The sequence below is a fragment of the Bidens hawaiensis genome, unplaced genomic scaffold, assembly GCF_021521415.1.
Source record: "Bidens hawaiensis isolate Kalapana, Puna unplaced genomic scaffold, B.hawaiensis_p1.1 tig00003536_1, whole genome shotgun sequence".
Lineage (NCBI taxonomy): Eukaryota > Viridiplantae > Streptophyta > Magnoliopsida > Asterales > Asteraceae > Bidens > Bidens hawaiensis.
In genome coordinates, this window is record NW_027491199.1 from 1,966,575 (window position 1) to 1,989,033 (window position 22,459).

Genomic DNA, 22,459 nt, shown 5'->3' on the forward strand with positions numbered 1-22,459 from the left:
TCACTATTTAAAAATAATTATCAACATTTAGGGCCGATTCAACCAGTTAATTGGTTAGTCCAGTTAACCAACAAGACAACTGGTTTGATGTATGGTTTCTAGGATTTATAGTGAAGTGAAAACGTTGAATATATTTTATAATTTTGATTTAGGGAGACCAAGCAGAATGACCCACTTAACAATTTTGACTTTCTGAAGTCAAGCCTACTACTCTAGCAAATTCTAAAATCTGAAGTTGCATAATCGATTCCAACAAATACACACACCCAACACAAATTAATTTACTGATTAAAAAAACAAATACTGATTTTACATCATTAGTAATTCAGAACACATTCTGAAAGAATATCATTAAGAATCTCACTGATTTCATAAATGCCGATTAGTGACTGATAATCATATACAATTCCACACAAACAATGTTTTTCAAGGCGCACTAAATCTGTACATAAAGCAATATTTGCAGTTGTCACATCAGCATATGATCTTGGTTAAATGTCTGAAAGTTGCATTCAGTACAAAAGACCAGAACCATAAAATATTATGTTATCTGGAATTCTGTAGCTTACTCATTTCTCTGGCGAGCGTAGTTCTAGAAGCTTGTCCCGCCACATGGCTGCATTAAACAGCTACAGATTAGTGAAAATGACATAACTACCCCCCATTGGGTAAACCCGAGAACACACCCAATAATACCTGCATCACTATATCTTTCTTCATTGACAGCAAGTTTCATTTTTGTAACCAAATCAAGCTCCTCATCAAGTTTATCCGGACCATCTATCGCACTGTTAAATGCATCAACCCAGATTAGTGACATAAAAGGGTATTTCGTGAATCAGGTCATGGAAAAAGGTGGAGGTGACACCTGTCCAAATATACATCATATGTAGGTTTTTTGTTATGCATTTTCTGCGTCTTGTAAACTATCTTAATAGCATCCGCCAAGACAATATGTTTACTAACATAAATTGGTGCCTGTATCAACAGTGATACAAGAATTATATGTTGATTAACTAACGACTAATAAAATAGCAGTAAGTAGATTGTGGGTTTGTTTACACTGCATCGTTTAGCAACGTTTATGGCATCTGAAGGACGTGCATCCACTCTAATATCTTCTGTACCTGGCTGCAAGTTAGAAGAAATCCAATCAAGGTTAAATAAAATGACCAGTTTTATTGTATCATTTCATGTTTAAATGTTATATATTCTTTATTTACCTTGTGAAAGCGTATATTTGCCATGTATATACTACCCACTCTTTCTGTAATTTGTACCAGTTTTACCTGCAGTAACAAAATAAGAGAGACAAACAAAGGCATACTGAAAACGTAAAATAAGGCAGTATCTTATAAATATAAGAACATTTACTTACTTGATAGCCAAGTCTCCCAACAATGTTTCTCACAAGCTGAAAATGGTTTGGGAATCCCTGCATTAGCACAGCAAAAGAATTAATACTGATGTTAGACTGTACTTATCTTCTTTAATAATAAACAACCTAAACCTCATCTTCCAGCGAGGAGCTTATCAGCTTTTCAACTGCATATTCCCCTGCAGTTTGAAAAAAATTAATATTAATGTCACGTTTATAGCCATCAAGACATCCAAAACAGATGTTTAAACAAGTAACAATGTGCTTACCTACGATAATTGGTAGCAGATAGTCTCCATCACAATCACAAGAAATCTTGAGAAATATGGTGGGACTTCTAAACTAGCTAAGAAGTTCTGGTCCAATTGTCGGACTGTTGCTTCTAGAATCTTTCGCCTGGCCCAATAAGGGAAAAAATTTCGTACTAGGCTGCCATTTCATCACCTCTTGATATCCTTGTACACGCATCTGATGGTGCAATACTGTCTCTGCACGAAAAAAGAATATGTATTCCTTAACATAACATAACATATAATAAGATCACATTACCAACTGTTATTGTCACTTGGTAAGCCACCATTGATGCAAAAATAACACTCAATAATTATAACCTCAAGGTTTATGTTGTTCAAAATTCTCAGTTAGAACTTATGGTACCCAGCTAATCTACTGCAGAATCATTAAAACACAAAACTTCCACTACTTTCTAAAATCAATAATTACTAACGAGCAAGCAAATATACACACTAATGAAAAAGAAACTGGACAGCGTATGCACTATGCACAACCAACCATTAACCGAAACAAAACTGAACTGAAGTTAGCCAGAAACCAAATTAACTGAAAATCAGTTATCGATTTTATTCATAGCCGAAATTAATTGAACCAAACCAAACAATTGATATGCTCATATTTAATACCTCCATTTCATGTATTTCTAAGCGAAAAAGTGAGCTCGCATTTGGTTTAGTTATTAAAACCGACAAACTAACCGAAAACCTGTGGGTTAATAAAACCAGTTAACCAATAACTTGGGTTTAGGATAATAACCAAACCGCACAACACAGAAAACATACAGCATCCGATCATCCAAATAACTTTAATGAACAAATTCGCTTGTACCAAAAAACACATATGAAATAATAAAGCGCAATACCAAAAGCTAAAACCCTAATCGCTAAAATGAAACATACTAGAAACCCTAAACTTGAAAAAAAATATTATAAGAGTGCATGATACCAGTCATGAGAAGAGCAGCTTCCAAGTAATCATCATCATAGTCGTAGTCATCAGATCTTCTACCACCACCAGAAGAAGAAGAAGAGTAATTACATGAGATGACGATGGGTTTAGAACACCGGCGACGGCAATGCTTTAGTTGAAGGCCGGAATAGGATATTGAAACCGACGATCGGATGAATAATTGATTACAGGAGAATAATGCTTTGTGATCTGCAAATTCGCCGGCGCCGGTGAATATGCGAAAAGAGAAATGAAGTCGGAGCATTATTATTATTATTATTATTATTATTATAGAAGATAGATTCCGGTGATGAGGATGAGGAGATGGACGGGTGGGTGTTGGTCAGGTATGAATCAATAAGATAGATGTATCATGTGTGCATAACTATAGGCTATTAATAATAAACGATTAAAAGATCTTTGCAAAACGACGTCGTCCTTTTTTAGATATTATTATTATATCATCTTTATCCAAAACTGACTTTCTATTTGAACCATTTTGTAAAATTTTATAACAATTTTTTTTAAGATTATATGTAATTTTGACAAAACTAGCAGTAGCTGTAATTTTTTAAATATATTTATAGATTTGACAGAGTAGCAATAGCTTTTAATAAAATGTAAAATTATTAAATTTGCATAACTAAAAACAATAATAATAAATGTACTTATTTTAAAAAGTTATTTAAGTAAATTAAAATACTAAAAGATTGTAGTAGAAGATTTAAACTTTAAGCTTTTTATGCTAACCTAAAAGTTTCAAGTTCCTTAAACCAAACAAAACTTTTAATTAAGTATGAGTTTTTTTCTTAAAAACTTGAAGCTCCCAAAAACTTCCTGCTAAACATACCATAGGTGATGGTAATTTTCATTCGTATTTATCTAAGCAGGTTCTCTATGATAAGAACCAAAAATTACTCTTTATGAGTAATCTGAAGAAATATTTTGTAACTTTTTAAAGTTTTTAAAATGGTTGTGAGTGAGGGAAAGAAAAATGTAATAATAAAAGTATAAAATATATTATTTGATTGAAAAGATTAAAAAAGAACTAATGTTTTTAATTGTAATTATAGAGATGAAGATAAAGAAAATAATAAAAATGCTTTAAGATCAATCATTTGTAATGGTTAATGTCTTTTAAGAGATACATTCTGCAACATCATCATCACTTTTTTTAGCTTGAAAGATATATAATATAATGAATAATATCTTTTCAATAATTACCATTTAAATTCACATATAGTGTTATTAAAGAAACATGCATGCACGTTCAATTTTTCCGTAAAATATTGTCTAATGAAGATTGAAGAGGGATGTACGTACGGGCTTCGCGTTCAGTTATTTCTGAGAGCTTTTACCTAAATTATTGCGTAATAGTGTTTAAAATGCTACTTTAGAATTTATTTTCTAAGGTAGAAGTTCAACATGCTACTTCTGGAAAAATACCAATTCCCTTGGCATGTTTCATTTACATGTGAGTTGTGAGCCACTCATACTTTGAAGAGACGTGCGACGTCGTTTGATTCATTATTGATTTTTCATGTAGCAAAGGAAACGAATTTAACTTGTTTAAAAACATCCTTTGTAAACACACATTTTTGGTATCAAATTATTTTAGAGAACAGTTGCTTTTAAATATTAAGTTTTAAAGCCACCAGTAGCAGTGGTAACATTAAAAATCAAAAGAAGCATCAACGTGTTATTCTAAAAACAAATTGTTTGATGCAAAAGTTTCCACGTGTTAGATATGTTCAGCATTAAATATACTTTTATCAAAATAAAAAATATGTCGTGAAACCACCGACGACCTTGCAAAGTTGTATGTCACTTTTTGTCAAAAGTTTTGGCCACATGAACACTCCACATATTTTAAATGTCTGAGATTTGTCCCCTGTATATTTTACCTTTTGTGTAGTATAAATACTGCTTCGATGGAAATGAAATATCACCCCAGTACACTTCTCATATATTTACTTATTTCTATCATATCCAATATTATTACAATTACGGTAATATTATAAAACGTTATCAGCACGAGCCGCTTATATCCTAATCAAGAAAGGTAATAGACACAAAGGTATCTACATAAGCATCATAAACACTTCTTTAATTATGTACAATGAAAATATATCTATGCATATACATATACTAAGTAATAACAATAATGTGTATAAACGTTATTATTAAAATTTGATAACCATTCTAATTTTTATATGCACACTAATATATCATTCAAAAGTTAGATTTATTTACACTAACAATTTTATTCTTATTATTATGCATAATAGTTATATATTTTATAAAATAAAGTGTACTTATTATCTTATTTATTATCTTACTTTAAAATAATTAATATTATATATATACACACACACACACATACAAACGGTAATGTTACCGTTATAAAACGGTAATATAGCCTTTGTAAAACGGTTATAAATTTTCACTATAAATAACCAATTATTAACCCCATTTCATTTACAACAAACATTCTTCTTATTAAATTTATCCAAGATAAAGTTTTCAAAATGATTCACCCGGTTTTGCTGTTGGTCACTATAATGCTTATACTACTTCTCATTCTAATTTTTAATCTCCCATCTGAAGATTTCGGCATTTTCTTTTTCTTTTATATGTTAATAGCTCTACCAATGTATTGTATCTCATTGTTGATTGATATATATGGATTCTAATATTTATCTTATTATTTGCTCTATTATGTTTAGCAACAAAATGTCAAATATAGCAAAACTCGAATTCCCTGCATTCAACATTTATGGAGAAAATTATATGTCTTGGACAGCAAATGTCAAAAGACATTTAAAATCTATGGATGTGTTAGAAACAATCCAAGAATACAATGATTGCTCTGACCAGGATAAAGCGAGAGCTGATGTTTTCATCCATAAACATATTGATGAATTACTACAGCATGAGTATTTTAATTATGATAACCCATATATGATATGGGAAGATTTGAAAAGCATATTCGGTCATCTAAGGGAAGTTTTACTTCCTACTTCTAGAGATGAATGGAACAGTCTTAGGTTCCAAGATTTTAAGAGGGTAAATGATTACACCTCTGCTTTATACCGAATTTGCTCAAAGCTAGAATTTTGTGGGTATCCCGTAACAGAGGAAGAAAAGTTAGAGAAAACTTTCTCCACGTTTCATGCATCAAACATAAACTTGCAAACACATTATCGTTTTCAGAATTTTAGGAGATACTCTGATCTAAATGCATTGCTCCTTGTAGCAGAGAAAAATAATGAATTATTGATGAAAAATCATCAATCTCGTCCCACGGGTTCATTAGCAATACCAGAAGCACATGTTTCTCACAAAAGTTCTCATAAAAATTCTGGTCATAAATGGGAACAAAGTCGAGGACGAGGCCGTGGACGTGGTCGTGGTCATTTTGACAAAAGACATTTTAATGATCGTAAGCTTTCATTCAAATGGAACAATAATTCTTACGGTCGTGGTCGTGGCCGTGGCCGTGGTCGTAACCAGAGAGACAATAATTATCATGTCCCACACAATACCAATTCCAACCACCAAAATCCCTGGAATGAAGCTGGTAGGTCCGAAAACAATGGCACTTCATGTTTTAGATGTGGAAGTACAAACCACTAGGCAAAGGCTTGTCGCACAGCTCCACATCTGTGTGAACTATACCAAGCCTCTCTAAAAGGAAAAGAGAAAGAAGTGAACCATGTTGATAACTTTAATAATATCAATGCTGAGCTGAGCGTTGAAGACTTTGAGGTGGAACTTTAAAACAAAGTCGCTTGACTACTATAATTAGATGCAATTATTAGTGTGTTCTCATTATCTTTAATTATGTAGTTCCTCTTTCATGTACTACTTGTGTTTCAATTAAATAAAGTTCTTATTAAAATATCATATGTCTTCGTTATACACTTATTATTTTTTCTTAATATTTTTCAAGATTAAAAATGAAAATCACCGGAGCACAAGATCAAACAAATGAAGAAGATATATGTATAGAGGATAGTGGAGCCACGCATACTATACTTAGATCTAAAAAATATTTTTATAAACTGAAACCAACAAAAGGGATCATCAATACAATATCAGGTCCTACAAACTTGATAGAAGGAGTAGGAAAAGCTAATTTAGCATTACCAAATGGTACAAAGCTCAAAATAGAAAATGCTTTATTTTTCCGAAAATCAACAAGAAATTTGTTGAGTTTCAGAAACATATATCATAATGGATATGATACTCAGTCAAGGACTGTTAGTAATGAAAAACATTTGCATATCATAAGCAAAGATCAAATATTGGAAAAATTGACAATGCTCCATTCTGGTTTGCATTATACATATATAAATGTGCCTCAAGCACATATGGCAGTCAAAGAAAATTGTTGCGATTCTGGTATCATAAACTTATGGCATGACAGATTAGGCCATCCAGGATCCACAATGATGAAAAGGATCATTGAAAATACACATGGGCATCCACTGAAAGGTCAAAAGATCCACAAAATAGATAAAATGTCTCAATGTATATCTTGTTCTCTTGGAAAATTAATTACAAGGCCTTCGCCATTAAAAGTCGATAAAGAAACACCAATGTTTCTTGAAAGAATTCAAGGTGACATATGTGGACCAATTCATCCACCATGTGGACCATTTAGATACTTCATGGTCTTAATAGACGCATCCAGCAGATGGTCTAATATCTCTTTATTATCGACTCGTAATGTTGCTTTTGCAAAATTTCTTGCTCAAATTATCAAATTACGTGCACATTTTCCGGATTATACCATTAAAAGAGTAAGGCTTGATAATGCGGGAGAATTTACATCACATGCTTTTGATGATTATTGCATGTCTGTGGGGATTGTTGTAGAACACCCTGTTGCTCATGTACACACACAAAATGGCTTAGCCAAGTCGTTGATCAAACGCCTACAGCTAATAGCTAGACCATTAATAATGAGGACAAAACTCCCTGTTTCTATTTGGGTTCATGCAATTATGCATGCTGGATCATTAATACGCGTGAGACCAAGTGCAAATCATAAATACTCTCCCACACAACTTGTTTCTGGAAATGAGCCAAATATCTCTCATCTTAGAATTTTTGGGTGTGCTGTGTATGTTCCTATTGCACCACCACAACGCACAAAAATGGGTCCCCAAAGAAGGTTGGGAATATATGTTGGATATGAAACGGCTTCCATCATAAGATACGTTGAACCTTTAACAGGTGATGTATTTACAGCACGTTTTGCTGATTGCCATTTTAACGAGACAATGTTCCCGGCATTAGGGGAGAAATGAAAAAGCAAGAAAGAGATATATCATGGTGTGTGCCATCATTGTTACACCTAGACCCAAGATCAAAACAAAGTGAGACAGAGGTTCAAAAAATAATACATCTACAAGAAATTGCAAATCAATTACCTGCTGCATTTACTGATATAAACAGGGTCACTAAATCTCATATACCAGCTGCTAATGCTCCAGCTCGAGTTGAGATTCCATGCAAGCAAAACCATAATAATGCACCTCATGAATCTCAAAAACGTTTAAAACGTGGAAGGCCAATCGGTTCAAAGGATAAAAATCCTCGAAAAAGAAAGGGTTCTGAGAAGGATACTGACCCTAAGGAAGGAATGATTGACAAAACCTTCCCTCAGGAAAGAATAAATGATATAACATTTCCTCAGGAAGAAATAAATGATTCCAATAAAGAATTGTCAATAAACTATGGTAAATCACATATAATGTGGGATCGAGATGAAATGGAAAATATTGATGATATATTTTCTTATTCTGTGGCAAGTGATATCATGGAAGAAAATGATGACCCTGAACCAAAATCTGTAGATGATTGTAAAAATTGACAAGATTGGAACAAATGGAAAGATGCCATGCAAGCTGAATTAAATTCCCTAAATAATCGAAAGGTTTTTGGACCTATTGTCATTACACCAAAGTCAATGAAACCTGTAGGATATAAATGGGTTTTTGTGAGAAAACGAAATGAGAAAAATGAAGTTACAAGATATAAAGCAAGACTTGTAGCTCAAGGTTTTTCTCAGAGGCCAGGAATTGACTATGAAGAAACGTATTCTCCTGTTATGGATGCTATTACGTTTAGATATTTAATCAGCTTAGCAGTCTCTAAAAATTTAGAGATGCGTCTTATGGATGTTGTCACAGCTTACTTGTATGGATCACTAGATAGTGACATCTATATGAAAATTCCCGAAAGATTTAAACTCCCCGAAGCTATAAGCTCAAAGCCTAAGGAAATGTATTCCATTAAGTTACAAAGATCCTTGTATGGACTGAAACAATCTGGAAGGATGTGGTACAATCGTTTGAGTGATTATTTGATAAGCAAAGGATACACAAATAATCTTATTTGTCCATGCGTTTTCATCAAGAAGACAACATCAGGATATGTGATCATAGCTGTGTATGTTGATGATCTCAATTTAATTGGAACACAAAAAGAAATTAATGAAGCGATTGCTCTTTTAAAGAAAGAATTTGAAATGAAAGACCTTGGAAAAACCAAATATTGTCTTGGTTTACAAATTGAGCATATGCACAATGGAATACTTGTGCATCAGTCAACTTATACTGAGAAACTCTTAAAACGTTTCAATATGGACAAAGCAAACCCTTTAAGCACACCAATGGTTGTTAGATCACTCAATGTTGACAATGATCCATTCCGTCCTTGCGAAGATAATGAAGAGATTCTTGGTCCCGAAGTACCATACCTCAGTGCAATTGGAGCACTTATGTATCTTACTAACTGTACAAGACCTGGCATTTCTTTTGCAGTTAACTTATTGGCAAGATTCAGTTCATCCCCTACTAAAAGACATTGGAATGGCATTAAACATATTTTTCGGTATCTAAAAGGAACTGCTGATTTAGGTTTATTTTATCCTAACGATTCAAAAGAATGGTTAGTTGGTTATGCAGATGCAGGTTATTTATCTGATCCCCATAAAGCAAAATCTCAAACTGGATACGTATTTAAGAATGGAGGAACTGCGATTTCATGGCGTTCTCAGAAACAAACACTCATTGCAACATCTTCAAATCATGCTGAAGTCATTGCATTGCATGAAGCTTCAAGAGAATGTGTATGGTTAAGATCTATGTCACGACACATATTGATTTCTTGTGGACTAGAGAAAGATCGAATTCCAACTCCTATCTATGAAGATAATGCAGCTTGTGTCTCGCAAATGAAGAAAGGGTATATCAAAAGTGACAGAACAAAGCATATACCACCAAGATACTTTGAGTATACTCGAGACCTTATTAAAGACAATCAGGTTGAGATGAGATATGTCCAGTCCAGCAACAACTCAGCTGATCTATTCACAAAAGTACTTCCCACAGCAACATTCAGGAAACATGTTCATGATATTGGCATGCGCCATATACGGACAATGTAACAACCTGCAATATGAGGGGGGAGCTATATACTGCACTCTTTTTCTCTTAGCTAAAGTTTTTTCCCATTGGGTTTTTCTTTAACAAGGTTTTAATGAGGCAGTACTTCAAGACCCCGAAGTTTTGAAAAAGTGTCATCCAAAGGGGAGTGTTGTGAAACCACCGACGACCTTGCAAGTTGTATGTCACTTTTTGTCAAAAGTTTTGGCCACGTGAACACTCCACATATTTCAAATGTCTGAGATTTGTCCCCTATATATTTTACCTTTTGTATAGTATAAATACTGCTTCGATGGAAAAAACGTATGTAAACCTAAGATTATGTGTATTGATTTAACAAGAAAGTGAAAAACGCTCTCCACTTCACATCCATGTAGGCATGAGGGCGCTCCCTAAATTTTCTATCAAAAACAAGTAATTGTCTTAATAACAATACAAATACTATTTAATCTTTTTTTAGTAAATTGTCAAAATCATGCTTGAGGTTTAGTCACTTTTGCGACTTTCATCAAAACTAGACCCTTTCGGCTTCCCAATAGTTGGAAATGTTATCCAAATCACTAACTCCGTCTATTTCTCATCGTTAAATGACGGGTAAAACGATCTTTTCAATTTTTATTATTATTTTAAAATCATAAATTGTTCTAGTATTTAATTATTAAGCTTGGGACTATTTGGTAATTTAGTATTGAATCAATAAGATGTCTGACTGATTAAGAGGTAGCATCTGAATCATATCACCATGTCTCTAAAACTTAACTATCAAAAGACTTCATGAGCCATTAAGAGGTGCAACCAAATACCATAATTTTCGCAAATAACGAAAATTTGCACACCAACTACCATTTTGGCGGTTTACGATTGTTTTTTTAATTACTTTATTTTAATAAAATTTTACAAGGGTTGAGTTTGTGTTAGTTGGATTGTACATGGCCTCACGATTGTTCTCTTTTTTAATTATTTTGTTTGTAATAATTGTAAGGGTTGAATAGATTGGTTTGATTGTAGATGGTCTGGCACACTCACACTTCCACACTTGAGACTTTCTTCAACTCACATTTCCAAAAAATATCATATTACTCAACTAAAACAAAAATATAATATATCAAATATACTCATTCAAAATACTTAAATTTTCATATCTACCTATTTCACTAGATACAATTTGGCCCTTGTAAACATGATAACAAACGTTGTTACTGTCTGACCAGTTTTGAAGTTTTCCATGATGAATGTCCTATGCCATAACTTGAGCATGCTTACGCGGTTTAGGTGGCAGTTTTAGCAGCCTAATCATCTCATACGTCCGCGCGTCTCTTCCACTGTATAAGCAGAGATCCAGTGGGGTCAGCCCATCCTAATACCATCACAAAAACATGTCAATCCAAATCAGCATCCATCATATAAAACAAATAGCTAAAAATGAAACAAGTCATGCGGACAAGTTTTGAGAGTACTTGATTTTTAAGGGTCTTATCGGCGTTCTTGATTAAAAGAAGCCTAACCACATCGGTTCTACGGGCTTGGACAGCTAGATGCAGTGGGGTCCACCCGTCCTGTAACAAACAAAACAAATGACGACGAGCAAAAATGATTTACCATAAAGTAACATAAGAGCATAAATAATACAACATACGTTATCCGGTAGGTTTATATCCACATTATATAGTAATAAGACTTTTATCATTTGAGTTGACGCAGTACGTACAGCATAATGCATAAGTGTAGCCCCATCCTGTTATTGTTAAAAAAAATAAATAAAATATTCACATTTCTGTACAACAACAACAACAACAATAATAATACATTATTAAACAAAGATTCATGCTTACTTTGTCACGAACAAAAGGATTCATTGAATTTCTAAGTAAGTAGTTACAGATGGCGTGTTTTTTACCAAGTATTGCTTTGTGAATTGCTGTAAGTCCCTCCTGCAAAACATTATTTCAATTTTCACAATTGATAATAAATGGAAAAACCTTAATGTTTACGGCTTACTTTGTTAGGGACGTTAATATCTTCATTGTATTTCATCAAAGTGTCAAGAAGGTAAAACTCTCCTGATGCTGCAATAGTATGTAAAGGTTGCCATTTGCCCTGTTCAATAAGTAAACAAAAACGTCAAAATCTAATTTTCCCTCCATTCCATGAACACTGCAACAAATTTCTTTTCAGCTATCTCATGAGAATTCCAATTTCTTATTCGGGTATGTTTCAGTTTTTAAATATAGTTATTTGTTCATTATCTTCTTAATTACAAATTTGACTTTTGGAATTGAATCGAGTCAACAAAAGCCCTCCATTTATATAAATCTAAAAAAACTAACAATCAACATGTAAACAAGAACTTACTGAGGTGGCAGCAGCCAAATCAGGAACCCGTCTATTCATAGAGAACTTCTCGTCCTTTGTAAACAGCTTACGTGGACCTAAACAAGGTTAAAACAACACAATAGTATCAAAATTTTTGAAAGGGTATTCAATTATGCATCTATATATACACCAAATTATTAACCTATGTTATACATAAGTACAATTTTCATATAAGCATGCCATCAATACTTTTAACCAGTCTTGTTTAAATCGTTCCTAGGCGCCGACTAATTGGCGATTAATCAGAATCAGCGGCTAGCCGATGCAACCGGACCATATAATCGCTACTAAGTCAAAGTCGGACCTAATAAGTCGAAATCTCCCTAAATCAGCCTAATTCATTCCAAGGTGGCCCAATGGTTTTTTAGTGAAATCCAGTCAAAATATTTGAAGTATTTGAAAAATCATATACAATTTTGAAATATTACATGTAAACTTCCAGTCCGATTAATCTCGTTGGTCAATACCACGGAGACTACTAGCGCCTAGCGAGTTCCACAACAGTGCTTATTAAGTTATAACAATCAACAACTCGTGAAAACAGCATGTAATAAATTAAATCCTTTAATAGCAACAATGCGAAACTCACCATCTGGGTCTTTAGCAGAATCCGGATCATACATATCCGAGTTCAAAAAGCGTGAAATATCATCCAAACTACGACCATACACCGCCATCTTGGGGTTCTTAGGAGCCACTCTGCTGTCCCTAACTCCAGCATTTTCATCAACACCATCTTCTAACAGTTCATCCTTTTCAACTAACAATTGAGGGTTGTCCAACACAAGTGGCTTAAACTCTTTCAATTTCGCAGCTTTATACTCTTCAACGCTCGAATACCCCATCGGAATGGGTTTGAGACCCTGTTTCTTCCTCTGCAGTTTGCTCCCGAATTCCAATTCCTGGGCCATTTTTCTCCGTTGTTTGTTGGTGATGTTGATTTCCGCCTGAACGTCTTTCCAATTGGCCGGGATAAGGTCTTCTTGTTTGACCTGGGTTTTGCTGTTGATGGGTTTAGAAGAAGAGTTGGGGGTTTGGGTTTGGATGAAGGGGTCTTCGAATACGCCTTCTTCGAAGACCAAGCAGTCTCCGATGACATGTTCTTCTTCTTCTTCTTCTTCTTCTTCTTGGTTGTTGTTTGTGGTGGGTGATTGGTGGTGGTTGTGCAGGGAGTATTGAAGGGGTGAGAAGGTGGGTTTACGGAAGAAGAAGAAGAATGAGGGTTTGGATAAGGGGATGGGAATGGTTAAGAGAGAGAAAGCGGTGGGTTGGTGGTGGAGTAACGGCGGCATTGTTTGGTGCCGGTGTCGATGGGGTTCAATGATATGGTGGTGGGTTCAAGTAAGTAGTAAATCGGGTTAAGAAGATGTTGGACTCCATACAACTGACCATTTTCACCACTTGTGACTTTAAATCCTTAATAATAATATATTGTTATCACATATACCACTTTTAGTGCGTTTTTAATAGGAATTGAAATCCTAATTCTATTTTGATTTGCTCGGTTGTTAAATAATTGAAATTTAATTTATTCAGACTCCTTTAGATAAAGAATTTCTAAATCCTTTTACAATGTGAAAAAATTCAAGTAAAATTGTTGGAATCTTCGTTCAGTCGACTAACATGGTCGTGTTCGGGTCGTGCCGCTTTCAAGTCGGTGCTCCGGGTCAGTTCAAAGCCCCATGTCAATTAGCATTATGTTCAACGCGTCGAGTCAGTTTGCGTGTGGTTCAACACTCCGCGTCAAAGTGCGTTTAGCTTGACAATCCGAGTCAGTTCTACTGTCGACCCGAATTCGACACAAACACAGCCCGAGCGCGATTCGGATCGTCGACCCGAGACGTTGGCCTGAACACGACGAACCATACACCCGGACCATAGACCTGGTCGATCGACCGAAATATTGACCCGACGCAACCTGGGTTCTTGACCTGAACGTGGTGGGGCTGGCTGGATATGCAGCGGTATTCATGGTGATAGATTCCAATTCATTTGTCAAACAAATCCATCAAAAATGGAATTGGGTTCCAATACCTTCTACTTCCAATTCCAATTCTAATTCCATTCCATTATATAAAACGAACACGAAATGAAAACTATACCACAACCCATATTGCCCCCAACAAAAAAATCAAAGAGAAAGCTAACAATTATAAAAGGCACTACATTAACTTATCATTAGGTAGCACATACATTATTGTGTACGATACTTAGTTTTAAAAATATTAAATGTTATCTAGAGTTCTAGACTACTTTTTATATGGTGCTTTTTACGGTTTGCGAGAAACCAATCGGTTTTTTAAATTTTGGTTTATTTCCTCTTTGATCGGTTTTAATGTGAGGAATTACCGGTAGAAAGCAAAATTCGGCCCGAGAATAGATATGGACAACAAGAAGTCAGGAATGGGATGTATCATATACATGAAGAATGGGTATGGAAATCAATTCTTCCTTCAATTGTGTCTAAAAGCGAGATGGAAAATGATTTAGTGATCCGAATTATTCTACTAAAACAATATCATTGTTATTTGGAGTAGGGTTGACAGTTCGTGTCTTAACAGGTTAGAGATGACGCGAATGACATAATTATCAAACATGAAAATGACTCGTTTAACAATTGGCTTTGGTGGTTTGAGCATGACAGTTATACGTTATATGTACCAAGAAGGAGAAATGATGTACCGTAGCGTCTTAATTTTGATTATTTTTTAAAAAGTATAAAAAGCGCACCTTTTTGCTAAACGGGTCTTATCATGACTAAGCAGATGCCCATTATGACGGCCCAAATTTTGTAGTAAGAGCATCTATAATCAGTAGCAGAAAAGACGATACTTTAACGAGCATCTATAACAGCATTGGTGATTCTCTAATGTCTTTTTTAGCTTATAATTTAAGAACCATAATTATTTAAACAAATAAAGAATATTGAGGCTGTTTACAGAGAGAGACCCTCCGCTCTTAATCCCCCATCTTAGCCATAATGATATTTCAAAAAAGATATCGATATGTGAAACAAAACCAAAACACTCGTTAAAGTATCGACCAACAACTTCAACCATAACAATAACCGTTTTACAATTCAAAACACACGCTACTCGCTTAATGTACAACAAAATGCCAATCAATCTATTCACCCCAAACCAAACTTCGCTCACTGCATATAAACCTCACTGACTGACCAAATACACACATTTTTTCGCTTCTATCAACATAAAGAATCGGCCCAGAGGAGACTCATGTAGTTAAAATATCAGGAAGTGTAGCTGAGTGAGCCCCGATTATTTTACCACCAATATCCGGGAAATTCTCATACCCAGGCAACGAGCCCACCTTCCCATCAACATCGATATGTAAAGGATACTTTAGAAGATGACCTTGCAACTCTGTAAACTCATTAGCTGTGTATCGTTTCCAGTTATCTTCAGCCACTTCATTAACCCTCTTCACACACTCCAACGCCTCGGGATCCTTGTAGCATTCATCTAGCATACCAAGATGCTCCGCCCACAATGACATTCTATATCCATAAATCTGAAATATCACATTTTTAAATCATTAATTCTTAAAAAATAGTTAAGAAACACAAAGTTGGAAAATGTGCAACCTGTCCGTGTGGATGCCGTTTCTTTGCAGCCCAAGTGTGGTGTGGCTGATACGAACCCATGGCTATCTCTGTGTCTTTTGAACCAGCTAAAGATCTTTGATTAATGTTGGCGGATCCCACTATTACATACTCATCATCTACTATCATTCCTTTAGCATGCACATATATCATAAACCGGTTGAACTTTTGTGAATCCGAGACCACCTATAATATGTTAATGAAGTAGACTAAGCATAAAGTAAAACTTATCGTAGAAAGTTTTAAAAAGAATAATTTTTAAGAATACCCCGTCTGCAGGTGATTGATTAATTTCTGCGGGTAACTCTTCACGTTTTCCAAGGCAATAGAAGTTTAAATAGTCTTGCGGGTGTGCATCTATCTGCATAGCCTTGATTTCCCGTGCTATGACGGAATACATTGCTTCCATTGTCTGGCTCTGTACGTTAAATGATGTGAAAGTTCAACACCCGACAAAAAAACATCATATTAATATACCCATTTTTAAATTTATGACGTTTAGACCATTCTAGTGAAACGTGCATTAGGTAAGACTGTATGCTTGTAAACGAACCGAACAAACACAAACAATTAATCGAACGGAGACTTCTTGTTCGTTCGTTAAGAAAATGAGTGTGTTGCATGTTCGTTTACTTTAATTTGTTAACAGTATAAACAAATGGTTCACGAACGCAAATGGACAAACTAACTGAACATAGATGAACAAAGTCACAAACATAACCAAGGGGACACCAACTAAAAGTAGACATGATCATGTGAACATCAATCTATTGGGCCTAAAAAACTAATAAAACTAAACAAAATTGTAATCTGCGATATTTTAATTTCATAAGACTAGACTAAATTGTAATTGGCCAAAAAAATTAAATGAATATATAAAAGAACTTAACAAAATGTAAAGAAACGAACATAAACGAGTGTAAATGAACGAACAATCACGAACATAAACAAAGGAACAATACATGTGTTCATGTTCGTCCATTTAACTAACTGAAGTACTGAACAAAATATTATGTTCATGTCCGTTCACTTATTAAATAAACGAACATAAACAAATGGTGCAACGAACTTTGGTTTGTTTACAGGTCTATATAAAATATATTAATGTAATGAAAAGAAGAAAGGTATAATAGTCATATTATAAATTGTACTTATGAGATGGGTAAAGATGAGATTTTAAGTATTTTGAATGGGTATATGTATATCTGATAAATATGATCTTATGCAAGTTTTTAAGGGTATATGTGAAATAATGTGAGCTTTAAAGGGTAAAATAGTAAAAAGTGCAAATACCTGCCAATAGAGAATCTCCTGCACAGTAGCAGATGCTGGAGCACCCTCAGGCCACATGGGTATAACTACATAAACAGCAAACCTCTCACCAGCTCTAATCTTACTTGTAATTTTTAGTGCCAACTCCATTGGGATCAGATTATCAGCTCCTAATAACATTTGTAAACATGTTACCAAATTAAAACAAATGTAAAACATAATGTGACGTTATGAAAGATATAAGATTAAAAGTAATACCTGCATCTTTATATGATGGCCATGCGTATGATGATCCAATGAAATACTGATTCTCAATGTAAATGAAATGCTGAGCTGATCGGATGACTTGGATATATGCTGTCTGGATGCTTTTGTCTATCACGAGACTCTTTGCAGTAATAAGATTCTGCATCAAGTAAAACATAAATAAAAAAACATACACCTATACATATGAAAGGGACTTCAGTTATTAACCTGTGCCTCACAAACATCAACGGTTTTGGGGAATCCTTTTAATGAGCCAGAATCAATAGACCGAAAGATCTGCACATGCCAGTTGTCGGGATGGTCTTCTTTTGAAACATGTAATAGTGGGTCGTCTTCGGGAACAATGGTGTAATCTCCATGTTTTGGAACAGGATATGTGGGACTGACAATCCATGATATGCGTTCGATTTTAATTAGTGCATCGTCTTGCCATTGAGCCATTTTTTTGGCAAGGAGTGCAAATTCTCTCCATTTTGTTGCTTTTTTCCAACGTTGCTCAAAGTTTAGAAGAACATCGTATGCAGCTGGACCGTCAATCTTGCAGTGTAAATCGTGCCATGGTTGTCTCGGGGCCTTGGTTCCTGCCTGATGTAGGGGATAAACAGAAGGTGAAGATAGTGAATCACATGTAGGGAAAATTTGAGTGCTAATAAACATCAATATGATCTAGCAGGAGTGATATTCAACTTAGAAGCATTAATAATATGTGCCTAAGAAAATACATTAAACTTAATATTCAACTTATTTTGCCAACTGGTTCATAAAGCAATTTTTTTCTTCAATCATGATTAAAGTGAATTTCTATAAATGAATATAAAAACAAAAAGTATACTTTGGGAAGTTTGCATCATTTTTGTATGAAAAAATAATAATTTACCGAATCTGATATGAAGCCTATTCATAATCTATTGCATATAGCTGCCCTAAAGCGATAAATGAGATTTAGTATTAACTCTAACCGCAAGTATTGTAGCCTAAATCATGTTTGACACTTTGTTGTTTAACTGCTTGATTAACACTTTCAGCCTTTCCAATATTTTTTAATTTGGTAATTGAAAAAAAACAATGGTTGAGGAATTGAGGGTTCAAATGCCATCTGGTACAAACTACAAAGGCATGTGGATCTGGGTGTGTACAAGTCAGTTTGCTGTTAAAAAATACGACAAGAAGAAAACCGTCTTCAAAAGAACTCAGCATTAGCTGTACCAACCAATGGTACTAAAGGGTTTTTTTTTCAACAAGAGGAAAAGAAATAGGAAGAATTCACCACTAGATATTGGGTAGCTTGGTTGTGTAAGTTGCATAAAGATTGTTTCAGTTCTGAAATTCACACTTTTGTTTTGTTATGTAATCCTAAAAGAAACTTCCTATTTCATAAGCAGCAATCAATGTAGTTTGTATTCTAAGTTAAATTCAGTTTTGAGCATGTATAAAATGAATACTTTAACCTTGATCACACATTCAAAACTTAACAATGAGTAGAAAAACTAAAATGTGTTCTTAAAAGATGACATATTAAAAAAGACCAAATAGAAAAAAAATCACATTTCCTGAATTGGCAAGACTACTAATTTCAACAGTACCAATACAGAAAGAAAGATATTTAAATGGCTTCAAGTGATCAAACAACACAATAGCACCAAAAAAAAACACATGGCAAAATGAAATGGTTCACTCACCGGGAAGTTCGGCTGGTGCACATCATCCTTAAAAACATTGTCTAGATCATGAAATAACCTATGCTCAGGTGTGTCATAACGGCCATCACAGAGATCAAGCCCACCTATAAATGATGTAACCTTTCTGTTATTACCACTTGCCTGTGTATCTACAAGCACACATTTCTGATGGTGCGTAAAAGCAGTCCCAACAACCTGAAACATGATCAATAAAATAAGCATTAAAAGTAACAAATTGGAGAGGTTCACACCTTCTTTCACTAGTACTATTCACATAATTTATACATGTAAAAACAGAAACGTTTACTTTTCACAAATACTTATCAGAATCAAGTAATCAACAGATGTAGATTGCAAAAGAATAGAGTTCAACTGATAAGAAACAATAATGTTCTCAAAAAGCACCATAGATTCTATTGGCGATTTGGTAGATACCAATATACCATAAGACTAGACTCAAATATGGGTTTGAAATCTTTTACCAGGTAAGTTTTGTGAAGTTCTTGCTAATTGCCTACATATGTAGAATAAGAACCAAGTGACACCATTGAGATTAGAAGTAGACATATGGTCACCACAAAAATTGGAAAATGTAGTCAGTAGTACGGTTAAAGTCTGTTTGCATCACTTTTCAACGATGAATATACATATAGTTCAGAAAACAAGTATACAATAACCAGGGGATTTTAGCAAGTAAAGCACCAAAGAAATAACATTGGGGACAGAAGCCGTCATCTAATGAACATTGACAGCAATCGGCCAGAAAAGCAGCCAGTAGCTAGATGTATATGAAGAATGATAAAAGATATTGAGGTGAACCACAGAAAGCACTATAAAAGAGAAACATTTTTGGTGTAGTATGTGATGATCTCTGTTACAGGCATGTCCAGAAGTGTCATCTAAAGACCAGGTTATGCCTAATGAAAGATAGAACATAAACTAGCCACTACAAATGTAAAAAAAGCAACGTTTAACACACATGATCAAACATTGAAAGCAAATGATACGCGCCAAGTAAACTGAAAACTACATTAAAGACACACCGGCCACTTTTCAAGTTTTCATGGTATGATATGGTTCACATGGAATGAATTAACTAATCAAACAAAACCAAAAGAATATATATAAACTACTGCTACATTATATTGTAGGAAAATCATGGGAAGAAAGAGAAGCACTTGCCTGTTGCTTAAAAAAGCTAAGTTTGCTACTTCCATAACGAGGTGATAGCACACACGTCACAGAAGAATGCTTGAAGAACTTCCTTGTCTCTTCATCATGAGTTCCCATCACTCCAGCCTGCATCAAATTATCAACATATGGTATCAGTTACAAGCATGATATGATCAAGGAAACAGATTTCTTCACACCAGCATTTCATCTTCTTTATAACTTCTAACTAATAGCAAAAGGTATTGTCTCAAATAAGCTCAAACACGCAATCAAGAGCTTACAGTTCATCCAACAATCACTTAATTAAAGCAATTAGCTAGTAAAAGTATACCATTTATTCAAAGTCCTCACCGTGTTAATGAAGAACTTACTGTGGGACGTCTTATCATCCCACACCATCAACAAAACCCTAACCCCTTCCTCAGACTTATACTTCAACAACTCACCAAGTGTCAAATCCCCTCCTCTCGGTAACGGCCTCGTTGGCTCTCTAATCAGCTTAATCTTATGAAACACAGACCAACCAACAATATAAATCATATGATGAGCCTCAGATATAGCATAACATATATCCTCCCAACACGAATCATGCCGAAACACCTTTCCCCCATCCAATTCAATCTCCGGCATATTACATTCCGGCCGCACATGCGCGTCCTGATACAACGTCACCTGAGAACCCTTCCTCACCGGAAAATAAGTGTTCCTAACACCTCTATGTTCTGGATCACCCGCAATCCCGTGCCGGTAAAGCGGATTCTTCTCACACGGAATAAACTTCATATCCAAATGAAGCTCGGTGTCCTTCTTCCGAGAACTCTCCATAGGAAACCATCCGGAAATCGGATCACCGGCGGCAATCTTCTCCGCCGGGATCTTAACGGTCCCTAACACGTCAGCACCAAAGACGTCATCATCTTTGACTTGGAACTCCAAGTGCAGAAGCGCGTGAGCTAAGGGGATAATAAAGTGTTCGTCCCACTTAGGGTTTCTAGCGTTCTTGAGGACGCGCGTACGCGCCACTGTGGCTTGAGGGACGGAGACCTTGACGTAAGGATCACTGGTGATGATCTTCCGTCCGCCGGAGCGTAACTTGGTGTTGACGGAGGTGTTATTGTCCTTCCGGCAAGCGTCGAAGGTGACGCAGCGGCGGATGTGGCCGGTGACAACGTCCATGTTAGGTAAGTTACGTGCTTCGATAATGTTGAGGTGTAGTTCACCGTGTAAGTAAACAGTCTTATCGGAACCATCCTCCGCCATTGATATTGTTATTGTTTTGATTCAAAACACAACAGATCAACGACGTCGTTTCGAATTGAATAAACACACACACTGATTGATTGTGTGTGTGAAGGAAGGAAGGATTTGATTTAAATGAATTGATTTGCGGTTTTGATGTAGGGTCCCTGAAACAGCAATGCATATCTTTGTGTCTTCGTTATCTATCTGTGTTTACTGGACACATGTTTCTAAAACATACCCTTCATGTTTAGGGTTTTTGTAACTTTGAGACCTGTAGCTTTTTTTCAAACAAGTTTAGTTTGTTGAAGATTTGAAGCCTCGTCGGATGAGTTTAATATGCAGAAATATCAGGGGGATCGAATGGTTTATTGTGTGGGAATGAAAAAATGGTGTTTGGTCGCTTAATGAATGAAATAACTCATTACATATGAAATCGCATTCCATCAAAACCATTATTTCTCAACACCCCCACCCCTTTCTCTTTTTTTTTTCATTTCACCCTACTTTCTCAATACCACCACCTAACAACAACCACCACCATCACCTGACCGCCGCCGCCACCATTGTCGGCGTAACCACCACAATCATTGTAACCGTCGCTTTCTGACCACCGCCACCATTTTCTCGCCAAAGCTACCACCTCATCATTGCAACTTTTTATTTTGGTAAAAAAAAATTTTTAAGATGGGAGTATTTTTATTATTTTTGTTTATTCATACATATTTTTCTATAAAAAATATAAAGTAATGATTCA

General features: G+C 35.1%; 2 protein-coding genes and 1 pseudogene across 3 annotated transcripts; all 3 read right to left on the reverse strand.

Annotated features, from left to right (window-relative positions):
* Positions 1-321: 321 nt before the first annotated feature.
* LOC143623718 (bifunctional nuclease 1-like) lies at positions 322-2,984 on the reverse strand (annotated as a pseudogene). The gene is made up of 9 exons (XR_013151949.1): positions 2,618-2,984; positions 1,648-1,866; positions 1,511-1,557; positions 1,379-1,435; positions 1,224-1,289; positions 1,063-1,131; positions 869-978; positions 697-788; positions 322-616 (listed from the first exon to the last, which is right to left on the reverse strand). The product of XR_013151949.1 is annotated as a bifunctional nuclease 1-like (transcript).
* Positions 2,985-11,071: 8,087 nt separating this feature from the next.
* Positions 11,072-13,742, reverse strand: LOC143623731 (ankyrin repeat domain-containing protein, chloroplastic-like). Its single transcript, XM_077094571.1, has 8 exons — positions 13,620-13,742; positions 13,040-13,586; positions 12,430-12,506; positions 12,076-12,174; positions 11,910-12,008; positions 11,714-11,812; positions 11,535-11,633; positions 11,072-11,434 (listed from the first exon to the last, which is right to left on the reverse strand). The coding sequence occupies exons 1-8, from the start codon at positions 13,740-13,742 to the stop codon at positions 11,315-11,317; spliced, it is 1,263 nt and encodes a 420-aa protein (XP_076950686.1). The 3' UTR covers positions 11,072-11,314.
* Positions 13,743-15,456: 1,714 nt separating this feature from the next.
* On the reverse strand, positions 15,457-21,800 carry LOC143623759 (phospholipase D delta-like). The gene is made up of 9 exons (XM_077094607.1): positions 20,815-21,800; positions 20,473-20,589; positions 19,291-19,485; positions 17,819-18,196; positions 17,603-17,750; positions 17,366-17,514; positions 16,341-16,490; positions 16,055-16,258; positions 15,457-15,981 (listed from the first exon to the last, which is right to left on the reverse strand). The coding sequence occupies exons 1-9, from the start codon at positions 21,721-21,723 to the stop codon at positions 15,685-15,687; spliced, it is 2,547 nt and encodes an 848-aa protein (XP_076950722.1). The 5' UTR covers positions 21,724-21,800; the 3' UTR covers positions 15,457-15,684.
* Positions 21,801-22,459: the final 659 nt, after the last annotated feature.

Coding starts and splice junctions, on each gene's coding strand:
- LOC143623731 (XM_077094571.1), bottom strand. CDS start 13,742: ATGCCGCCGTTACTCCACCACCAACCCACCGCTTTCTCTCTCTTAACC. Junction 11,634..11,713: donor ATATAAACCTACCGGATAAC/GTATGTTGTATT, acceptor TGTTTGTTACAG/GACGGGTGGACCCCACTGCA. Junction 11,435..11,534: donor ATAAGACCCTTAAAAATCAA/GTACTCTCAAAA, acceptor TGATGGTATTAG/GATGGGCTGACCCCACTGGA.
- LOC143623759 (XM_077094607.1), bottom strand. CDS start 21,723: ATGGCGGAGGATGGTTCCGATAAGACTGTTTACTTACACGGTGAACTA. Junction 19,486..20,472: donor TTAGCTTTTTTAAGCAACAG/GCAAGTGCTTCT, acceptor ATCATGTTTCAG/GTTGTTGGGACTGCTTTTAC. Junction 17,751..17,818: donor TTGATGTTTGTGAGGCACAG/GTTAATAACTGA, acceptor TACTTGATGCAG/AATCTTATTACTGCAAAGAG.